At 38.4% G+C, this 23,957-nt stretch overlaps 1 protein-coding gene across 2 annotated transcripts in view; it reads left to right on the top strand.

Moving 5' to 3' along the window:
- Nucleotides 1-23,957, top strand: part of LOC125228537 (proton-coupled amino acid transporter-like protein pathetic) — a 92,589-nt gene that overhangs the window by 51,528 nt on the left and 17,104 nt on the right. For both annotated transcript variants that reach the window (XM_048133138.1, XM_048133137.1), the window contains exons 4-7: nt 887-1,037; nt 5,438-5,559; nt 7,321-7,405; nt 17,387-17,631. In XM_048133138.1, the coding sequence (XP_047989095.1) occupies nt 887-1,037; nt 5,438-5,559; nt 7,321-7,405; nt 17,387-17,631 (603 nt within the window). The remainder of the gene's footprint in view (nt 1-886; nt 1,038-5,437; nt 5,560-7,320; nt 7,406-17,386; nt 17,632-23,957) is intronic.

Below are 23,957 nucleotides of genomic sequence, written 5' to 3'. Positions count from 1 at the left end.
AATTGAACTCGTACCTAATTACAACCTTGTCATTTTGAATATTGGGTTTAAATTAGCTTACTGCGATTACCTGTCCAATTTGTAGTTTACTGTGACAAAGCTTTAAAGTGTTTTACAGTGATATCTTAGCTGTCTATTGGTAAACCTCATGTCGTTGCAGTAACGTACACAAATAAATAGTTTAATGGTTTATGATGGTAGTTAGCAATTATTTTATTGAGTGTAGAGCTAAAAGTCAAGTAGAGCTGTACATAAAATTAAAAATTCAATTTAAAAAAATAGTAACCATCAGATTAAAAGATGAATACTCTAGATGAGTTTAAAAAAATGAAAATCAGTTGGGGTGTCTTGAGGTTTTGAGTGATACCGGAAACACGTTGTATAGAGGTTTCGTATTTTTGTTCTCGAAAATGTAAACAAACTGAACTAATCTGAATCCTTGGCCATATGTGGAGCTCGGCCTTTGGTCATTTGGCATTTTGCCTTCATATTCAGAAAATACAAATTTTAAAATGCCGTCGTTGTCTACTACCCTGGTAGGTACCGAACCAGCCAGCTAAATTCACAATCGCTTGCGTTTCGTAAAGTATCATACTCGTAACTAACTCTGAGGCTAGAGCTAATTGAATTTTAATCGCTTTTTACCGTCAACGATTGTCACTTCGGCTGGGCCGGCGGAATTTATCATTTCGCTTACGATTAAAGACAGCTGAAATATGCGAAAGAGAAGCTGTCCATGAACATCCCATGAGTGCAAAAGAGAGAGATTACAAATCCGAAAAATGACCATTTATCAGCTCGATAGCGGCCTTTTAAATTTAAGTTTAACGGTTTTTCTTTGCCATGCTACTTGTACTGGCGGAACTTAAGGGACTTTTTTTTTCAGTACAATAGGCTCAGTACTTCACCTACTGAAGGCATGCCTGGGATCCGGCATATTGGCTATTCCGGCAGCGTTCAAGAACTCTGGTATCGTGGCTGGCACTATCGGGACCTTCTTGGCTGGACTCATCTGCACACACACTGTAGCTGTTTTGGTAAGACTTTTATTTGCAATTACATAAACATGATTCCCGATTCGAGAAATGCTTGGAAGATGTCACAACGTTTCATTTCCTTTCATTTAATTCTTAGGTACCTGTATAATAATTTCCTTATAAGTAATGTGAAAATCAGTATTATGTATCATGGAAGCAAATAATCCTTAACTCCAACCTATATTGCTGGGATTCTGGTATCAGAAAGGGTACCTTACATACATACATACAATCACGGCTGTATCCCATGAAGGGGTAGGCAGAGCACATGAAACTACTCGTTTCAGTGCCACTCTTGGCAAATAAGGGATTGAAAGAAAACGAAACTGTGACATTGCAGTGACAGGTTGCCAGCCTCTCGCCTACGCCACAATTTAACCCATATCCCACAGTCGCCTACCAAACCTACAAAACCCCTTACCTTACAAAACTAATATAAGATACTACTAGACAATAAATTTAAGGTAATTTGACAGCCAAAACTCACAAGCTTTTATGTGAAAAAAAACAACGTAACCACCTACGATAGGTCACAGAGACCAGCAAGAAATATTTAATACGTAACCACCTAAAAGGTCGATGAGACGATAGTTTTTTTCAAATCCACAAAATAGTTGTTGTTTTGATAGTGGTTGAATTATTCCCAATCTCGTATTTGCCAAGGTCTGAGAGACCTATCGTAGGCGGTTAATGGTGAAGGCTATAGGATCACTCCGCGAAGTGTGCATTTGGCGTCTAAAGTATTGCGGCCTTAACTAGGCAAGTCATCATCCTCCTTGCGTTATCCCGGCATTTTCCACGGCTCATGGGAGCCTGGGGGGTCCGCTTTGACACCTAATCCCAAGATTCGGCGTAGGCACTAGTTTTTACGAAAGCGACTGCCATATGACCTTCAAACCCGAAGGGTAAACTAGACCTTATTGGAGTTAGTCCGGCTTCCTCACGATGTTTTCCTTCACCGAAAAGCGACTGGTAAATATCAAATGATATTTCGCACATAAATTTCGAAAAACTCATTGGTGCGAGCCGGGGTTCGAACCCGCGACCTCCGGAACGAAAGTCGCACGTACTTACCGCTAGGCCACCAGCGGCGCTTCCCTTGACTAGGCAAGTGTCGTTACCTATTAATTACCGGTCATTTGACGGGTCGGGTGGCTTTATAATGGATTTAAGTTTATCCTTGTTGACACGGGATCGGATATCAAGTAATCCCTGCCTCGTGTCTGTTATTAAAGTTCACATTTATAATACGGTCACTGCATTTCAGTACCGCTATGCGTGTATCCGGTTCCAGAGTTTTCCCGCTTTGATGAGGAGAGTTAAAACACGTAGGGGTCAATTCTCCATACATGCAATCTAGAGACGAACATAAGTCGCTAATTTAAAGAAATCACAAATGTGATAAGTTTTATATTATTACACTGTGATATTGAGTTCTACTTGTATCCACTGAACACGCCTACCATATACGAGTATAACCGGTGGATACTCTATTTAATAATGCAAACATTGTAAAACATGGAAAAAAAAATGCACCAGTTACATTGGCCCCCAGTCGAGATTTGTCCCGCTGTATCTTTTATTAAAAGTGCTGTTTCCAACCGCCTGTGATAAGGCACTCTAATCCCTAAGACAAACAACAACAAGTATTGAATTGAACAGACAACTGAATGAAATGTAATAATAACTCCGAGTAGATGCTAACAAATCCAATCAATCTATTGAATTTACTCTTGACAAATATAAACCTCTATAGGAATACCGGTTGTCACAATATCCACAATAAAAGCCGCCTTGGGCTCAACTTGCTTAAGAGACTACAGGATCGAAAATGCTAAAATGGAAGGGCCCTTTCAATTTGGGAAATTTAGTTCAATATACTAGTGTTATTAACTAGATTTATCGAAAAAAAAATGTCCCTACAGAACAACTCAGTTAAAATATATTGCGAAAAAATCTCCTCTAGCGACCCACCATACAAAAAAAATACCAATCAAATTTGAATCAATGGTAGGTACTATAAAACAGGGTTGAATTAATTTTTTTTGAAAATCGAACGAAACAAAACAAAAGCAACTCAATTCTATTTTAACGTAGATTCAAATTCCATCGTAGGTATTTTGTCCTAGTATTAGGACATTGAACCCCAGGAGGTTAAAATCGAGGTTCCGCTCTCGACTTAAAAAACTTAACTTACTCTTCCTTCAAAACTTAATCAATCGTAAATAAATTTGAGAATCTGAATAACAATGAAATAATCTGTGTCAGACCGTTTAGTTTGTTTGGCTAATTGTTACCAATTTTGAATACCACACCTTTTTTTGCGCCATAATCAATAAACCCGTTTTTGGAAATTTTTTGATGGGATCTAGCGTCTTTAAAAATAAGAATATCAAAAAAATCAAAACAGTCCGACACAGATAAAAATTATAATAATATGTGTTGAAAAAAATCATTTCTCTATCGTCAAAAACCAGGGAGGAAATAGTCGAGAGCGATTGTATGGAGAATTGGCCCCTCCCGTATCGTCTTAAGCCATTCGCTACGTTGACACCCGAACTACTGCCGCAGACAGGACATACCCGTATACTGTATTTTCAGTGACAGTACGTCGACAAGGGGAGCCCTGTCAGCGAAAGGGTTAAACAAGTAACTAATACTAAAATGTAACTTAACAATTTTAATAAATGAAACTACCGTGAGACACTGACATATGCTCAATGAAAATGCTCCTCGTTACGGAGCGAAACATGTCAAGCGACCTTCGACAATTTTACGTAACATAACAACTTATACTAATCGGAAACTGATATAACATATCGCAAATAGTGTCATTAGTTTAGTTGCCCATCGTCTATTGAGAGATTTTTGTGCATTGTGGTAATTTCGAAGCACAGAAATTCTCGGGTAATTTCTAAAGAGGAATCTTAACACGATGGAAATAATTTTGATATTTATGTGACTTTCGAAATTAGACGACCTTCGAAATTATCCCAATGCACCCTACTGTAAACACAGTGCGATAAAAAAATTAATCAGGACGTCACTTTCTTCGTAACTTTCTGTCATATTTTTGAGAGTGGGTAGGTATATGATTTCCTTTTATTTATTTATTTATTTTATTTATTTAAACTTTATTGCACAGTAAAAATATACAGTTACAAAAGGCGAACTTAATGCTACATGGCATTCTCTACCAGTCAACCTTTAGGCCAAACAAAGAAGACCAAAAATTCCTTTTGCTTTATTTTTCGGGAAAATCGCTCAACCACACCGTAATTTTTTATATCAATGGACGCAATCAAAATAAATATTTGCGTAGTCGACTCCAATCAATCTGGTAGGCAATTTTAATGAATTTCCAATTATGTCGCTCAATCTGGCTTCATTGAATTGTGTCATAATGACCAATATTAAAATTTTGATGGCAACCTGAGCATGGTTATTTTACACGTTAAACGTATTATGCAATTACCGGACTCGTGCAAAGTCTTTCCCACCCTATCAAATCCATTTCCAACTTAGCTTAATTAGTCAGGATAATAATATCAATTTTTACGCTTTTAGTTTGCCCGACGCCCCGTAGCCCAACGTTTCGGACGTGACCCGTGGTCACAAGCAAATATTGCCCGCCAGGTTCCAAGGTTTCTTGTTTACAATCTCAGCTAAAGGTTCGTTAAAACCATAAAGTGATTGATGATACAAAGTGCCTAATGAGTATAGTCTGCGAATCTACGGAAAAGATTTACCGATAAATAAATAAATAAATATTACAGGACATTCTTACACAGATTGAGAGTGTTTAAATTCACTTACGGGTTAACGAAGTAAAGTGACCTTTTTAATTAAATTACTTAAAAACGCGTTTTAGCTGTAAGTAACTTTAAAATATGGGTACAAAACGCGAAAAGTGAAAAGGTTCTATGAATTTAATTTTATCAGAAGCAGGAAAAACCATTTGACTGCATTCTAGGACGGAGCTTGTCTTACCCAGAAGTCTATACATCCTTTATTTAAAAAGATTTAAGTTCTAGTGGGCTGGAAATAGACTTGTAGGAAGTGAGTTACACTCCTTACCCGTTCGTATGATAAAACTGGATGCAAACCGTTTAGTGCGTGGTAAAATGACGACGCAAGGGTGAAACGCCTGACAGGGTCGCCATGTTCAGATGGCATTAGAGAAACAACAGCTTCGATTAATAATGTATGATTTATCCCGATGAATGTTAGGCAAAGTATACGATTTTAGGCAGTACTTACGTACTAGTTACATAGGTAGACTTGTGGTGTAGTAGGTATTATAAGTCTGCGTCTATTCCCATGGTAACAGAGAGGCGATGGGGGGTTGATGGTATGAATAGATTAGATGTTAATTTAAATCAGTATAATTTTTGTTTCAGGTTAAAATATCACAAGAAGTATGCGTGGATGCTAAGAGGCCGTCTATGAGCTTCTCTGAAACGTGTGCTGCGGCGTTCGCATACGGCCCGAAAAAGATGAGGCCATGGAGTAGCTTTATCAAGTCAGTATCACAAACGTAGCTACCTTGTTTTCTTAGAGTCAACCGCTTTCACGGCCCAGCCACGACATTGGTCTAAGCGCGACAACGGTGAGCGGCAGCCATACGTGCGAATGAAAAGTCCCATCGCTGTGTCTCACTCCAATGTGTGGCCGCCGCTCACCGCTGTCGCGCTTAGACCAATGTCGTGGCTGAGCCGTCAGAGGAAGCCAGTTCTGACAAGCTAGTGTAATTTGACAGACGTTCGTATGCACTCTGAGTGATCACAGTTGAAACACACAATGTCAAAAATAGTTTGTATTTGAAAAATCTACTCGTTAGCTTTTTGACTAATTGATAAAAATTTGGAATGCGTGGTATGATTTTCTTTGAATTTGTACGTTTTGGGTATATTATGACGGCTTTAGTGCCTTTAAAAACAATAATGTAAAAGAAAAATAGATTAAATATCTAACATACACATATATAAATTCACGCCTGTATTTTCAAAACTCATAAAAATAAAAGAAATCAATAAAAATAAATACTTCCACACAAACATTGACAGTAATAATCATAAAAATATGATTGTGTTACTTCAAGCGGAGAGCCTTTAAAACATGCAGACATTACTCTTCCTTTTGTGTTTTAATAATTTAAATTTTGATGAATAGGTATTTTCCGTTTGGCTTTGAATATTCGAGCTTTACGGATATTCAATTGACACGCAGATCCTTTATATATTATTTAAATGGCTCGTGAAATATTTTCGGGCATGATATGAATTCAACATTAATTTTAATAAGAATGTAAATTTGGATCTGCCGGCCTAGCCGATGTGCCAATCGTTGACGCTACGAGGCGATCGAAAGCAGTCTAACTTTGTCGCGTCCGTGCTTAGCCGAATGCACAAACGCTCACGATAATATCTCTATCGCTCTTGCATATTGGCGCGGCAGAGCCAGACTATATTTCTGCGGTCTTTGGCGTCGTAGAAATGCCATTCGGCTACGGCCACAGAATTAGATTTAGATAGAAGAAACAACTTCATCTATTTGCCAATCAATCAATCAATCAATTAATATCATTTATTTCAAACTATGGTATTACATTAAAGATGTTACAATACGAAGGAGGTCGCATGGCACCCCGGTAGGGTATGGCAATATTGGCTATTTATTATACATTAATTATAATAGTTGTTACTTTCCCGCGATTTTAAATATGTCTCATGCCGCGATTTTAAATATGTCTGTGTTGATAATCTGTTGTTGCAATTAAATATCACGTAACGAGGCATTTTTAATGTCTTTGTTGACTTCTACTTACAAAAATTGACGTCCGAAAGCTGCAAGCTGCGATTAAAGACGGACAACTCAGTGGATTTTACTGAGTTCATTTGACACGCTAAGTAGATACGATTGTTTGATCTAAAGAGCGATAGGGAGAGTCAGCTACGATACAAATTCGGAGCGTAAGCTATTGTGACGTTGGCTAGGTACCCTGATAAGCGATCAAGCCCACTGGTGGCGAAGCCAGGAATCGAACCCGGGTCTCCAGCTATCGCGACAGACGTGCTAAACCGTTACACAATCTCGACCGCCGAAGTACCCGTCGAAATTTATCTAGTGTATGTTATCTCTGAAGGCTAGGCGCCTTTGACCAACTCTAAGGGCGAGCAATTTGTGCTTGCACCTCCTATATGAATCCTTTGCCAGGATTACGATATAGCGAGAGATATGGTGCTGTCATCCTTTGTTATATTGTACCTAATGTTTTTTTTAGACTGCTGGTGGACTTTTCGCTGCTACTGACGTATATAAGCGTCCTGTGTGTGTACGTTGTGTTCATCGGGTCATCGTTTAAAGAGGTAAAGTCAATAATATCAATTACAGACGACATATGTAAGTAATAGTAACGGTGACATTTTCAGCATATTGGTCTTAACCCTTGCAGAGACAAGGCTGTCAAAATTGCTACCACTACAGTACTGTACTCTTGGTTTATTTATTTATTTATTTATTATGAGCCTATTGTGTCCCACTGCTGGGCAAAGGCCTCCCCCTTCTTTCTCCATTCTTCTCGATCTTGAGCTAAAACTGGCCAGTCTATCAAAAAGGAGTCCAAGTTATCCCGCCATCGCCGGCGAGGTCTGCCGGATCCTCTGTTCGACTCATGGGGCTCCCATTCCGTGGCTATCTTGGCCCACAAGTCATTCGGCATACGGCAGACATGTCCAGCCCAGTCCCACTTTAACTTGGCCGCTTTTCGAGCTACATCAATTATCCGAGTTTTTGAGCGCAGCGTGGTGTTTCGGATTCGATCCCTTAGTTTCACACCTAATATGCTGCGCTCCATAGCTCTCTGGCAAACCCCGAGTTTGGACTTCTGAGCTTCCGTCAAAGACCAAGTCTGTGCACCGTAAGTGAGGACTGGAAGTATGCACATGTCCATGAGCCTACGTTTAAGTGACAGAGGTAGGTCTCCCTTCATGAGGTGTTTCATTGACCAATAGCTCTTCCAGGCGTTCTCGGTCCGTCTGTGAACCTCTTTTTCTTGTCGCACCTGGAAAGAGACTATTTGGCCCAAATAAAGGTATTCATGGACATATGCAATGCGTTCTCCGTTTACCTCAATCTTACGTTCTGTGCTGTTAGACATGACTTTGGTCTTTGACATATTCATCTTCAGTCCAACCTCGAGGCTTGCGTTGCTGAGGTCTTCTAGCATTTGATGTAGCTCGGATGCCGTTGAGGAAAACAGGACTATGTCGTCAGCGAAACGAAGATTGGTCAACCTTTTCTCGCCGACAACCAGCCCCTTGTCTTCCCAACGCGGCGCAAGTTTCCGGAAGACATGTTCTAATGTGCTGGTGAAAAGTTTAGGCGACAGCGGATCTCCTTGTTTTACTCCTCTTTGTACTTCGAAGGACTGGCCAGAAGACTGTAATTTTATAGCGGCTGTGCTATGTTTGTATATAGTGCTTAGGAGTTGGATGTAGTTAGGTGCTATTTCTTGGTGACGCAGTGCAGTGGTGACGAAGTGCACCTTGATTTGACAGTACTAATTCATATCGCAGTTATTCGCTTGTTCACTACGTTCACAATTGGTGCTGCCCTAATTTTCGCGGCATTTCTTTGTTACATTTTCAAGGAATAATAGTTATTTGTTATACAAGGGGGCAAAGTTGTATTTTAACGCCGAGTGTGGAATTGAAAAACGAGCAAGTGAAAGGATTCTATAGTTGAACCACGAGCGAAGCGAGTGGTTCGAGAATAGAATCCTGAACTTGTGAGTTTTTTAACACACGAGAAGTAAAATACCCGAGAGTAACACAAAACTTTTCCCCTCACTATAGCGAGGAAACTAAAACGCAAAAAATGCGTTTATCACTGCTTCCAGTAGTTCCACAGGTGTTACCATCATCTTTATTACTAGATTCACCTACTTTTATCAATTTTAAAACAGTTAATTTGACTTTATTCAAGGTCAAATTACTTTACCCACTAGTGGATAAAATGCGTTTTTACCCGCTGGTATTAAAGGACAAAACACGTGTTTCCGAGCTAGTGAGGGGAAAAATAATTTCCAACGGCTGCCGCAAGCAAAATGTTCAGCATTCCATTAATACTAAGTGTGTTTGTGACAACGCAACGCTGCCCGGAGGCGCCTTGCCAATACCACAGAGCAAAAAGTAACAGTGGGTCATTTGGTTTAAATTTTCGTACAGCCTGGAAAAAAAGAGTGGAAATGTAACTATTTTTTTTATCATAAATATTTAATACAATTTGAACTTGGATATGGGCATATTTTTATTTTGTTCACTTTTTCTTCTCAAAATCAGAATCATGAGCTCTTTCGATTGAGGTACTACGAGACAAAAAATGTCCCAAAATTACAATACATCTTTTCGTTCTAATTAACACAAGCCAAATTATATTCTATTGAAAATATTTCAACTTGTGCTATCTTAAAGTAGTCACACCACTATATATATAAATTAAAACCAAAATAAATTACACATATGAAAGAAAAAGTGACCAAGGCCTCCAGTGCCTGAGGCTGGAATCGAACCAGCGTACCCTGCAATCGCGGCAGATGCCTATTTCCGCTCGGCCACCCAGGTCACAGCTGCTGAGGTCGAAATTATCTCTCATATGAGTAATCTATACAAGGACTCGTAGCGCCCTCTGACCATCCCTAGGGTAGAACGGTATGGTTCTTACCCCCCATGTGAACCAAACTCAGGTTGGTTTCAACCACAGATGTCATATATACCATAGATCAAGCAAACGTATCTACTTAGCGTGTCAAATGAACTCAGTGAAATCCACTGAGTTGTCCGTCTTTACTCGCATCTTGCAGCTTTCGGGCGTCAATTTTTGTAAGTTGAAGTCAACCAAAACATAAAAAATGCCTCGTTACGTGATATTCAATTGCAACAACACAAAAATTATGAACAATCAAGAGCCTGAGACATATTTAAAATTACAGGCAAGAATCAACTTCAGTACAAAATTTGACACGCTCGGCCCCTATACAAATATATGAATTTGTTTCTTCTATCTAAATTAAGTTCTGTGGTTTCAACACAGCTCGAGGTTCGATTCCAGCCTCAGGCACTGGAGGCCTTGGTCACTTTTTCTTTCATATGTGTTTATTTCGGTTTTAACATCTTTTCGTCTTCCTCTAAGTTACGATCGCAAGTTGTATGAAATTGTAACTCAGTGGAAAAAAAATGTGAGACTTTTTTTTCTCCTGCGGAATCGAAAGAGCTCATGATTCTGAGTAGAAAAAGTACAAAAATTTCCACATTTGGAAGAAAAAGTAAAACAGACAGGAAATTAAAAATATGCCCATGAGTATATATAGTAGTTTATTTTCAATTTCTTGGCATGTGTCATGGGTGTCCGTGGATCTATTTAGATTGTGAAAGTGGTTCAAGACTACTGAAAGTTTGAGAAACCCTGGTATACAGGGTGGAAAAATCGAATGCCACATGGATGGCAACTACCTTAAATATTGTAAATAGCACATTTTGTGTAAGGAAGACTTTCCTTTGTTTTTAAAAACAATAAATTCTGCATTTAAGGATTTATGAAAAATCGCTTGCCTCAGTCGGGACTCGAACCGGTCAAATGTGACAAAAAATAACGTGCCAAATAATGTGCCAAATTTTCATGTCCTTCCGTTATCCTGATTGTATTTGTTATTTAGAGAAAAATGAACCTTATCAGTAACCCTTTCAATCTGCATCATAAAATACGGCACGTTATTTTTTGTCACATTTGACCGGTTCGAGTCCCGACTGAGGCCAGCGATTTTTCATAAATCCTTAAATGCAGAATTTATTGTTGCCATTGATGTGGCATTCGATTTTTCCACACTGTAGAGTAAGCACTCTGTGTTTACTTTTTTGTGTGTGCTTTTAAGCAGTGTGTGCTTATATTATTTCGTTGCTCAGGTGAATTTGATCGCTGCTGTTATTATTTTTAACACTCTTGCACCGCACTCATTTGTAATAAACCTACATTACTTCCTTTTTCTTCTACCTTTTTTAAATATAAATCTAAATCTGTATAGTTGACGGCCAGAAATGTAATTGTTTAGCGGTTACAAAATGATTACCCATGTTCATAAACGTTGACTAAAGTTATCAAGCTGATAAAGTTCGTTTGTCCCTTTCTATCACACCAATATGTCAGAAAGGGACACACGAACTTTATCGGCTTGATAACTTTAGCGAACGTTTATGAGTAAGGGAGTATGTCTTTTATTCTAAAGCGTTGTTTGATCCACTAATTATGATCCTGTTCGTAAAAGTGCGTAATAAGGTACAGCGGGATAATTTCGACTGGGGGTCAAATGCAACTGATCCATTTTTAGGGTTCCGTAGTCAACTAGGAACCCTTATAGTTTCGCCATGTCTGTCTGTCCGTCCGTCCGTCCGTCCGTCCGTCCGTCCGTCCGTCCGTCCGTCCGTCCGTCCGTCCGTCCGTCCGCGGATAATCTCAGTAACCGTAAGCACTAGAAAGCTGAAATTTGGTACCAATATGTATATCAATCACGCCAACAAAGTGCAAAAATAAAAAATGGAAAAAAATGTTTTTTTAGGGTACCACCCCCCATACAAGTAAAGTGGGGGCTGATATTTTTTTTATTCCAACCCCAACATGTGATATATTGTTGGATAGGTATTTAAAAATTAATAAGGGTTTACTAAGATAATTTTTTGATAATATTAATATTTTCGGAAATAATCGCTCCTAAAGGAAAAAAAAGTGCGTCCCCCCCCTCTAACTTTTGAACCATATGTTTAAAAAATATGAAAAAAATCACAAAAGTAGAACTTTATTAAGACTTTCTAGGAAAATTGTTTTGAACTTGATAGGTTCAGTAGTTTTTGAGAAAAATACGAAAAACTACGGAACCCTACACTGAGCGTGGCCCGACACGCTCTTGGCCGGTTTTTTTTCCATGTTTTACAATGTTTGCATTATCAAATTGAGTGTCCACTCGACACAACTCTACTTAATAGTGTAGTAATGGGAAAAATGGATCAGTTATAATTGTCCCCCAGTCGATATTTGCCCCGCTGTACCTTATATTATACAACTAGCTTTTGTCCGCGGCTGCGCTCGCGTTAAATTCGAAAATTGTGGAATGCCCCATACAAACTTTCACCCCCCCATTTTAGGGAAATGAGAGGTAAGAAAGAGACAAAAATTAGCCTATGTCACTCTCCATCTCTTCAACTATCTCCACCTAAAAAATCACGTCAATTCGTCGCTCCATTTTGCCGTGAAAGACGGACAAACAAACAGACAGACTAAACACTTTCCCATCTAAATATATAAAAGAAGAAACTGACTGACTGACTGACATATCAACGCACAGCCGAAACCGCTGGTCCTAGAGATTCCGGCACGTAGGTTCCTTATAAGTTGTAGAGGAGCACTAAGAAAGGATTTTTTAAAATTCACATCCTATTAAGGGGGTGAAATGGGGTCCAAAGTTCAACGTTTGAATAAAGTTTACTTTTAGTACGCGGGCGAAGCCGTGGGAAAAAGCTAGTTTATAATATTAATATGGATGTTTATAATATCATCAATATCATCAAGTTCACCTTCTAAACTTGTTTATAAATCAAATCTTTTGGCTTCATCTGTTGGTTGTCAGCAGGGCGATCCCTTGGGCCCAGCTATTTTCAGCCTTGCTATCCACCCTATCATCAAAAAACTAAATTCTAAATTAAACATCTGGTATCTCGACGATGGGGCCCTTGGAGGCGATGCCAGCACAGTTTTAGCCGATTTACAGGCGCTAACAGATGACCTCTCTTCTAACACTGAAATACATGTACTATGTCTCACCGAAACATTCTTAAAAAATAATGAAGTACCTATATGTCAGATTGATGGTTACAAACCGGTTTCGTATTTTTGCAGAACCCGTAAAACGAGGGGTGGAGTATGTATTTACGTACAAAACTCTATAAATTGTATAAACCTTCAATGGGTATCTGAAATGTCGGTTGAAATGCATATTGAATTATGTGGTATCTTTATACCTGAGTTAGGATTTTCTATAGTAACTATATATAGAGTACCGGGTAGTGATTTTAAACTGTTCATAGAAAAACTTGAATGCCTATTGTGTAAATTAACTCTACGTACCCGAAATTTAAAACAAAAACTATTCGTTGCAGGTGACTTCAATATAAATATTTTGAATAATGACTCATCAACAATAGCTTTTAAGGAAACTCTAAGTAAGTTTAATATGTTTTTGACAATATTTGAACCCACCAGGATTACAAATCAAAGTCAAACTTGCATAGATAATATACTAACTAACCAACGACAGTGCGTCTCTAAAATTATGAATATGGGGCTTTCTGATCACACTGGTCAAATCATTAAAATACCTACTAGTGTTAGCTTTCACGAAAAGTTTTGGTATGTACACACTAGAAAAATTGATGCGAACATAGAGATATTTATAAAATATTTATCTCAAATAAGTTTTTTACATGTCTATGAGAAAACAGACGTAAACTCAGCTTACGAAGCATTTATAGACCTTTATCAACTGATATATAATCTCTGCATACCTTTAGAACGAATAAAAAAAACTTATAAAAGGAAACCTAATTGGAAGACGATAGGAATAATTAAATCATGTAAAATCAAACGCTCAATGTATTTGCTAAATCAAAAAAATCCTAAGAACGGCTACATACAGAGATATAAAAGGTATTGCAGGGTTCTTAAAAAAGTAATTAGAAAATCAAAAATAATAGCAAACGATAAATACATACATGACAGTGTTAATAAAACTAAAGCTATGTGGGGCCTTATAAAACAACACACCTCAACCACAAACACCATTCCTCCTTCAATTGAGAAATTAACTTTAGATTGTAAAACTATAAAGGAACCACAAGAAATTGCTGATACATTCAATAAATTTTTCACTGATCCGCAAACCAATTTCTCACACAGTTTACAAGACTACAAACTTATGACCGATAAGGTGTGTAATAGTATGTATGTAGTGCCCGTTGATGCGTATGAAATAAGAAAAATAGTAGCATCTTTAAAGAATAAGAAAAGTTCTGGACATGATGGCATTCCCATGAAACTTATTAAATCAAGTATTGACTACATAGCTGATCCTCTTGTCCATATTATTAATCTTATGTTAAGCACAGGTATATTTCCAAATTCCTTAAAAATAGCGATCATAAAGCCATTGCATAAAAAGGGCGCTATGGATAACATAAATAATTACAGACCTATTGCTTTGTTGTCTAGTTTCAATTATAAAAAAATCTTGAATCCAAATCAATTTGGATTCCAAAAACAAAAATCTACTTCTCTGGCAATTTTTAAAATGTTTAAGGGCATATGGGATACAGTTAATGATAAGCAACCTTGTGTATCTTTGCTTTTAGACATGTCTAAAGCTTTTGACTGCGTCGTACACGATATACTCTTAAAACAGTTAGACAATATTGGAGTAAGAGGTCACGTTCTCGGATTACTTAAGTCATATTTAAAAAATAGACAACAAGCTACTATGGTAACCAATTACTCCAAAGAACTTAAAACATTAATTGATACTCTTTCGACTTTTGAAACTTCTAATACAGGGGTACCTCAAGGTAGTGTCCTGGGGCCTCTCTTGTTCTTAATATATGTTAATGAATTTCCTAAAATTGTTGACGAATTGTGCGTGTTGTTTGCGGATGATGCCACTATACTTTTTTCTGGGGATATACGTAACACACCACATATGGAGAACAATATAAATTCAACCCTTAAAAATGTAATAGATTGGCTTCATTCACTTAATCTTAAAGTCAACTTAAATAAAACTAAATACATTCAGTTTAGACATTATAATACAACTCCTATAGAGTTAAATATTACGGAAGGCGGAACAACAATAGAAGAAGTTAGTAATATTCGTTTCCTGGGTGTCACTATTGATACTTTCCTAAACTGGAAAGAGCATATTGCTCGAATTAATAAATTGATTTCCAGCCAATGTTACGCTTTGTCGATCTTATCGGGTACTTGTTCTGAAAATATTGTCAGAAATACCTATTATGCAAATGTTTTTCCACTGCTATCCTACGGAATTATTTTCTGGGGAAATTCCGTAGATGTAGAAAGTACTTTTCTTTTACAAAAAAGATGCGTGCGCACTATATACCGTATGAGTACTGAAGAATCAGTTCGCAATGTATTTAAAGATAAAAGACTACTCACTCTTACGGGTATTTATGTTTTAGAACTTTGTACTTTTGTAAAAAATAATTTCGAATATTTCGCTAAAAAATCGTCATTAAGAGACAATCTAAGAGAAAAGTACAAGTATAATTTAGTGTGTCCAAAGGCTAAAAATACTTTGTTCTACAAAAGCGCCTACTTTACTTCTATTAGAGTATTTAATGCCTTGCCTAATTATATTAAAATGTTAGATGGTAAGAAATTTAAATTTAAGTTGAAAAAGTTTCTTACGGATAATGTTTTTTATAGCCTCAAAGAATTTTTCGAAGTGCTGGAGGCAGATAGTGAAATGTATTAGATTCTAAGATGTTACAATGTATATAGTTGTTATTTATTTTTTAAGATTCTATATTGTACGTTCGTAACGAGCAACTGTTGATACTTTGTTTTTGAAATATTGAACACCTTTATGTACACAGCTTACAATAAATAAATTACTTACTTACTTACTTACTTACTGTGAAAGTGAGCTTCAACTCCTTGGCTGCCCAATTTTAGACCAATCTTTCGATGAATACGTTAATGACAAAATTCAAAAGTTCAGATCTATTTCGGACCGTCTTTTAAACATCAACATGCACACTACCTACTCCATTATACGACCTGCCTATTTGTGCCCAAATTTACGTACGTTCTCCGCTGCAGTCACCTTTGGAAGCATCCTAGTCTAGACTTATATTGACCGGGATATAGACCGTGATTACCTTTTTGATTTTTGTCGAGCTCCCGATATTCGGTCAATATAAGTCTAATGAAAATAACCGTGAATCATTCAAAACTCTCATCCTAGTCTACTTCTCAAATTAGACTCGCTAATTGAGGACACTCTGTCATCTGTTTTTAATATTCGTTTCGAAGAAAGGTCTTGGACCCAGGCTACTCTGCCAGTTCGGCACGGTGGCCTGGGTATCCGCAAAATTTCTAGTGTTTCGCTCCCAGCTTTCTTATCCTCGGTGCACAGTGCTCAAAGCTTGATTGAGAGCATTTTAACTCCTGCTCTCGGCACCATAGAGGCAGCCCATTGCACCGAGGCCAAGAACGTCTGGCTACTAACCTGTGGCAACACAGATCCGCCTGCCAATCTCTGCTCGCAGAAGCAGTGGGACGAGCCGCTCTGCCGTCTAGTACGGAATAGTCTTGTTGATACGTCAACTAGCTCGGCAGAGCGAGCTCGTCTTTTTGCTACTGCGGAGTGGGAGTCGGGCCTGTGGTTGCAAGCAGTACCCTCACCATCCATAGGCACCTTACTTGACAACTCCACCTTCCAACTGGCGACATGTTTGCGTCTAGGGATTACAACTAACGTCCCCCATCGCTGCCGCTGTGGTACCATGGTGGATAGCCATGGGCATCATGGGCTCTCCTATGGCAGAAGTGCCGGCCGCATACCCCGACATGCCGGCATCAACGATATCATCCGAAGGGCCTTTGTGAGTGTCCAAGTCCCAGCCATCCTTGAGCCAGTCGGTCTGGCAACGGACGATGGCAAGAGGCCCGACGGTATGACTCTGGTGCCTTGGAAGTTGGGACGGTGTGGGATGCCACGTGTGTTGACACACTTGCGCCGTCCCATCTTCAGGGCACCAGCGGTGGTGCCGGTCATGCGGCGTCTGTGGCCGAAGACCTCAAACGCCGCAAATATGCCACCCTTGGCAGCAGTTACATTTTTGCGGCGTTTGGTGTGGAAACACTGGGGCCATGGGGGCCAAGCGCGCGTCAGCTATACAAAGAGTTAGCGGCGCGCCTAATTGTCGTCACAGGTGACCAGAGGGCTGGCCAATATTTTGCTCAACGTATAAGCATTGCCATCCAACGTGGCAATGCGGCCAGCCTTCTGGGCACACTGCCCGGTGGCAGCGACTTGGGTGAGGTTTTTTATTTATAAGTTATTTTAATTTAATCTAATTTATTTTATTTATTCCTTATTTATAAGTTTATTTATAGTTGTTATATTGTTTGTTTTTCATTAAAATATTCCCCCCATAATAAATAGGAATATATCAACCTTAAAGTCATATTTTGTGTATGTACTAAAAATAAATGTATAATTTCAGGTAATTGACGTCCTGTTACCCGAATCGCAGCTATCGATCCAGACATACTGCGTCCTCACCTTAGTACCCCTAGTACTCCTTTGCCAAATCAGGAACCTCAAGTACTTGGTCCCCGTTTCTGCCCTGGCGAATGCTCTTATCGTCATTGTATTTGGCATCACCATGTATTATATTTTCTCCGACTTGCCACCGATCAGCGAGAGAGAGATGGTTGCTAAAGTTTCACAATGGCCTCTGTTCGTTAGGTAAGATTTTTGCTACTAAATCTCTTGTGGGACTATAACATAGCACTGTTATTTAATTCAAGTTACTCGATTTCGATCTATTTGTGGGTATGTGTATTCGTTTTACTTTGACAATAATCCTATATCATCACTGGCCTTCAAGTCTACACGGTGTAACATAAGGAAACCGAATAATTATAACAGCGTATTCCTCATCATATTAGAAGACTAAAATATCATATAAACTTTTCTGGATTTCGCCTAGTTTCAGAGTTATAAGCGTTTAAAAAAAAAATTTGAAGAAACCCCCGACCGCGACATAGAGGACCGATTTTCATGAAACATGGCTAAGAACACTCCCGACTAACTCAGATTTTCAAACAAAAAAAACTAAATCTAAATCGATTGATCGGACACACACACAGACAGACAAACAGACAGACAGACAGACACGTCAAACTTATAACACCCCGTCGTTTTTGCGTCGGGGGTTAAAAATAACAATTATTTATTATTTCTCAGAACAAAACGCTATTTTGATGGCGATGATGCATATAATCTAACGCCGTGTCTTGCGTGGGCGACGGTCGCGCGACCGTCGCCGTCGCGTCTCGAACTTCCATATCGATAAGGTTTGATTTCGTATGCGTCGCATCGCCGTCGCGCGACAATCGTGCGACCGTCGCCCACGCAAGCCACGGCGTAACTATCCTCGTTGATAGATGTTAAAAAATAACTAGTATTTCACTGCAAAAAAGTATTTGTTTAGAAAAAAAAATGTAAATTTTTATTTTAAGTGCCAGTTTTACGAATAAAATTTACTTTTTATGTGAAAATACATCCAAAAAAAACAAAAAAAAAATCCATGTCATATAACATTTTATCTTTATTTTGCCCTCATAAATGCGTAGTTAAAATCTTTCGGTTCCCTCATCTTACACTTTGTGTAGCAGACTATTCAAGCAGTGTCAGATGGCAACGTTTTTCGTGGCTGTACAAGCCAATACAATTATCTAACCATCCATTATTTTCATCATGTTTTCATCTAACTCACATCGCATAACCTTCATTGGCAATATTGGCATTAATACCTAGAAGTACCATGACTTTGACACTGATTTCAGTGTAGGTACGCAGTCACTAATATGTTACACAATGAAAGTAGCAAAAACATCTGACACGATTTTATTTGTAAAAGCTCGGCCACACAGGCGCGTTTTGATAGCGTAGGCGGAGCGGTAGCGGAGCGTTAGCGCGCAACAATAGCGGTGCGCCGGACGAACGCTGGCGTTGCGCCCAGCGGACGCCGGCGGGAACTAACGAGCGCGGATTGCGAGCGGAACGCCAGCGTTCCGCCGGCGCACCGCAATCATTGCGCGCCGCTGACGCTACGCTATCAAAACGCTTTATGAGTGGCGGAGGCTAGCTTTAGAGGGCGTCACATACATATTTATGCGGCCTTCGATGAGTAAATATCTAAATGCAGGTAAAGTTAGAGTGTAGGTAAAGGTAAGGGTTATTATTTAAAAGGTTACCTTTATAGAAATAGTTATTTGTTATACAAGGGGGCAAAGTTGTATTTTAACGCCGAGTGTGGAATTGAAAAACGAGCAAGTGAAAGGATTCTATAGTTGAGTCGAGAATAAAATCATGAACTTGCGAGTTTGTTAACACACGAGAAGTAAAATACATTTGCACCCGAGTGTAACACAAAACTTTTCCCCTCACTATAGCGAGGAAACTACAACGCAAAAAATGCGTTTATCACTGCTTTCAGTAGTTCCACAGGTGGTAAATCATCTTTATTACTAGATTCACCTACTTTTATCAATTTTAAAGCAGTTAAGTTGGCTTTATTCAAGGTCAAATTACTTTACCCACTAGAGGATAAAATGCGTTTTTACCCGCTGGTTTTTAAGGACAAAACACGTGTTTCCGAGCTAGTGAGGGGAAAAGTATATTATTACTTCACAACTTCGTCCACTGCGCAAATGAGAAATACTTCTTCAAAAATGTTGGAATTACACCGTGTCTGACAATTTTAATCACGAAATACAGGTCCATCACAAAAGGTAGGTATTTCGTAGTTTAATCTAAAATATAATACCTACTTAGTATTATATTTTAGATTTAATTTACGGAATACCTTTTATTCGCCGTTTATTTTTTATTTTAAGTTAGGTAGGTATGTTCTGCCCACATTCGTGTTATTAAAAATCAGAGTGAGACATCAATTTTATTATTTTTCATTACATTTGCTGTTTAACCCTTAATCAAATGGAAAACTTTTTGTGAGATTATTGAAAACTAAGAACAGTTTTTAGGTAATTTGGGTGCGTAGATTACGAAAATATACATTACAAAATTTTGGAGTGGGGGGGAAAGGGGGGTTTTGCGGTGGGAAATAATTTCCTGTTATCCGGTACGGAATAGCAAATTTATGAATGAAGTGGGAAATAGTTTCCCATTGTTCGATAAGGTTACGAACTTTTTACTAGTCAATTTTAGATGATTTAAAATCTAGTAACTTAGAAATGGAAAATATATTGTGTCGTCATAGCAAGGATCATCATCAGAATCATGATAATATTCAAATCAGACAGATCAGCTAAGTTCTGAAGAGTTTCTTCTATATCCTTTTTTGTAAGTTGTGTTCGTAATGTTTTTTTATTCATTTTGTCTTTACTAAAAATTAATAGAAATAAAATAAATAGAAATAAATAAAAAAAATGGAAAATAAAAAAAATCCCATTTTCAAAAAGTAACAGTCGAGAATCAACATTGGGAAATATTGGGTTGGCACAAAAGTAATGAGACACTTGGTTTACGTTTTATATTTTTTATTATTATTACAATACAAAAAGCTTAGTCGATGATGTAATCACCATTAGCATCTATGACTTCTTGCCAACGATCCGGCAAAGTTTGGATGCCTTTCGCCCAGAACTCTGATGGCTGTGCCTCGAAAAAGTTGTTCAACTCCTCCTGTACATCATGGAAATCATTGAATTGTTTACCCCGCAAATGTCATTTCAGGGCTCTAAACAAATGAAAGTCTGATGGTGCGAGGTCTGGAGAATAAGGGGGGTGGGGTATCGTCTCCCAGCCCAAGTTCTGCAGCTATTGGCGAACGGTAGATGCGACATGAGGTCGAGCGTCATCATGTAGTAAAATTACAGTGGCTCGTCTTCGTCGTTTTTTCTTGATAGCAGAAGATAGTTCGGTGAGCTGTGATGAATATTTGTTAGCGTTTACAGTTTCATTGTGTAATAAGTTCATGAAACAGCATGCCTTGCGAGTCCCAGAAACAACAAAGCAAAACTTTTAAGCGGTTCTTTTGACTCAGCTTCGGTTGAGTTGGTGGCGTTTCTTCTCGAGGCAGCCAAAAAGCACGACGTGTATCGTTCTCATTGGCAATATTGGCAATATGGCGACACGGACTGCACGACTGTCTTCGGTAAGGATGTGCGGTACCCATCGAGCTAAAACTTTTCGATAGCCTGGCTCATGCAGATGGTATTCCACAGCGTGGTGACTGCAGTTAAGTGCTTCCGCTGATTTACCAGTAGTAGCATCAGGATTCGACTGTAGTTCGCGGCGTAAATCGTCATCATTGAATGCAGGTGGTCGCCCTGAGCGTGACTGACTTTCAAGGCTCCTGTCTCCTGATTTAAAACGGTCAAACCATGGCATGGCACCGTGGCATGGCTTGTACTTCCAGCGCCCAATGCAGTGTTGATATTGTCAGCCGCAGCCCGCGCACTCTGGCCTAACAAGTACTCGTATAAGTAAAGTGTTCGAACTTGTCGCTCGTCCATTTTATTTCAATCTAACTAAACCAATCACGAGGGCGGCTTTATATACCCTCACATTAGAAGTACCTAGAATGTTCTACAACATACTAGAATATTATCGAAAACAATTAACTTAAGAAAGGAAATGTATAGAGTTTTGTAGAGTGTGTCATTACTTTTAATTTGTGCCAACCCAATATATTCCCACTTGATTAAAACCTACCAAAATCGTGAGTTCAGGCACGAACACTGGGAAATAATTTCCCACTTACTAAAACCTTAAAATCTTGGCTAATTAATATCGTTATGACAATTCTATTTAAGCAGAGCACAGGGGAAATAAGTCTAGTTTATGATAGTTTTCATTGTATGCACTTAACAGATTTTTTTTCGTACTTCGCCTCAAAACACTAAAAAAACTCTTGTTATCACGCAAAAAATCATGACAACTGACTTTGACTTTGACGTGTGGTCACTAATGGTTGCCATTAGAAAAGTCTTGCCTTTTTTCAAATTCAAAGTTACTAAGATTTTAAATCTGTATGATTCTTATCGCTCAGTGGTGCCATTAAAAAGAAAAAAAAAATTGTGGTAAATGATGAAGTGGGAAATTATTTCCCGTTATTTGATTAAGGGTTAAAGGTCTCATTGCGTCTACGTGTGCTGAAGAATAATGTACTATTTTGTTCCCAAGGGAGTTATGGATTTAGTTTTAAAAATTAATTAAATCCGTACAATAGTACTTCAAAATTTAAATGTCAAGTGGTCAATTTTTTACGCCCGATGCAAAAACGACGGGGTGTTATAAGTTTGACGTGTCTGTCTGTCTGTTTGTCTGTCTGTCTGTCTGTGTGTGTGTGTGTGTGTGTGTGTGTCTGTCTGTGGCATCGTAGCTCCCAAACGGATGAACCGATTTAGTTTTATGCTGAAGTTGCGTAAAGTTGACTTAGTCGGGAGTGTTATTAGCCATGTTTCATGAAAATCGGTCCACTATGTCGGGGTCGGGGTTTTTTCAAAATTTTAAATTTGTGGTATAGTGCGGGGCGGAAACGGCTAATTAGTATGAGAGTACAGTCCCTTCTGGCAGAAAGCATGAAACTTGGCATGTATATAGCTTATAGGTTGATAAGAAAATATGGAAGTAGAAACACGCCGAGGTGTCAATGTTTCCCCTCTTTCCCCCCACTTTTGTATCCCTGATTTCAGTTTTTTAATATTTCCATGAAAACCGTGAAAGCTACCATCACGATATCTAGGAGAAATATGTTCTTCATAAAATTTTCTACAATATTGTCTTTGGAAGTATAAAGCTAGAACTTATAATTTTCAAACTATGCTCATTTTCCCCTAACGATATTTCTCTTTGGTGACCTGAACGATAAGTAAGACTAGCGACTTTGCTCTTTTACTTGTGGCGATGTTGCTTCACAAAATTGTTCCTTGGATCAAACTGATCCGATTTGGCTCAATAGTCATGAAATCGCACGTCACTACCCCCCACAAAGACAAGGGGAAAGGGCCGGTTTCCTCGGTGAAAACTATGCATTACTTCTTTTTGCTCTTAGTGACTAGGGCAAATCGTATAATATATCATTTTCGTGTAATATAAGGACGAGTTAATCATTGCTGAAAAAATATTTGCACCTTGTACATTTTTGTGTATTTTTGTGCAATAAAGTTTAAATAAATAAAAAAAACTTCCAATATCAATTTTATTTCCCGCGCTCGCCTGGCGGTGCACGAACACCTGTCGTACATAAATTCATTTATTAATGAAATAAAACTATGGAAACGGATTAAATCACGTATAATGAATTTTCAATTCATCCCGACGTTTCGAACACTTTACAGCATTCGTGGTCAACGGGTGACTGAGGAAAAATTACAATGTGCAAAAGCTAACCACATACAAGAAATATTAACGAACCATGACCATAAAATAATATAGATTTTTAGGGCAGGTTCACACACTATTAATAAAGCTAGTTATACAATATTCAAAAAAATTACCATTACTATGTTAAAAAACAATTAATTAATCTACACAAAATTGACAAAAACAAACTGCAAATGTCCAACACCATACAACACAAATGCCTCACAGTCTTCGTCGTGCTTGTTCCATTATCAGATGTACTACTGGATCCCAAGCCGGTGGTAAAGTAGAATGCCTGCCCGGCCCACGCTTCTTCGTCGGTATCCACTTGGTTGCTATGTTAGCTTACCTATGGATGCATGCGATAGATGTGGCCGGCGTGTATTTGTAAAATGCAACCAAACTTTATATACAAAAAACCGGCCAAGAGCGTGTCGGGCCACGCTCAGTGTAGGGTTCCGTAGTTTTTCGTATATTTCTCAAAAACTACTGAACCTATCAAGTTCAAAACAATTTTCCTAGAAAGTCTTTATAAAGTTCTACTTTTGTGATTTTTTTCATATTTTTTAAACATATGGTTCAAAAGTTAGAGGGGGGGACGCACTTTTTTTACCTTTAGGAGCGATTATTTCTGAAAATATTAATATTATCAAAAAACGATCTTAGTTTAAACCCTT

The sequence above is a fragment of the Leguminivora glycinivorella genome, chromosome 8, assembly GCF_023078275.1.
Source record: "Leguminivora glycinivorella isolate SPB_JAAS2020 chromosome 8, LegGlyc_1.1, whole genome shotgun sequence".
NCBI classification, from domain to species: domain Eukaryota; kingdom Metazoa; phylum Arthropoda; class Insecta; order Lepidoptera; family Tortricidae; genus Leguminivora; species Leguminivora glycinivorella.
The sequence above is the reverse complement of the archived record's forward strand: the minus strand, read 5'-3'. Positions and strand labels throughout refer to the sequence as shown.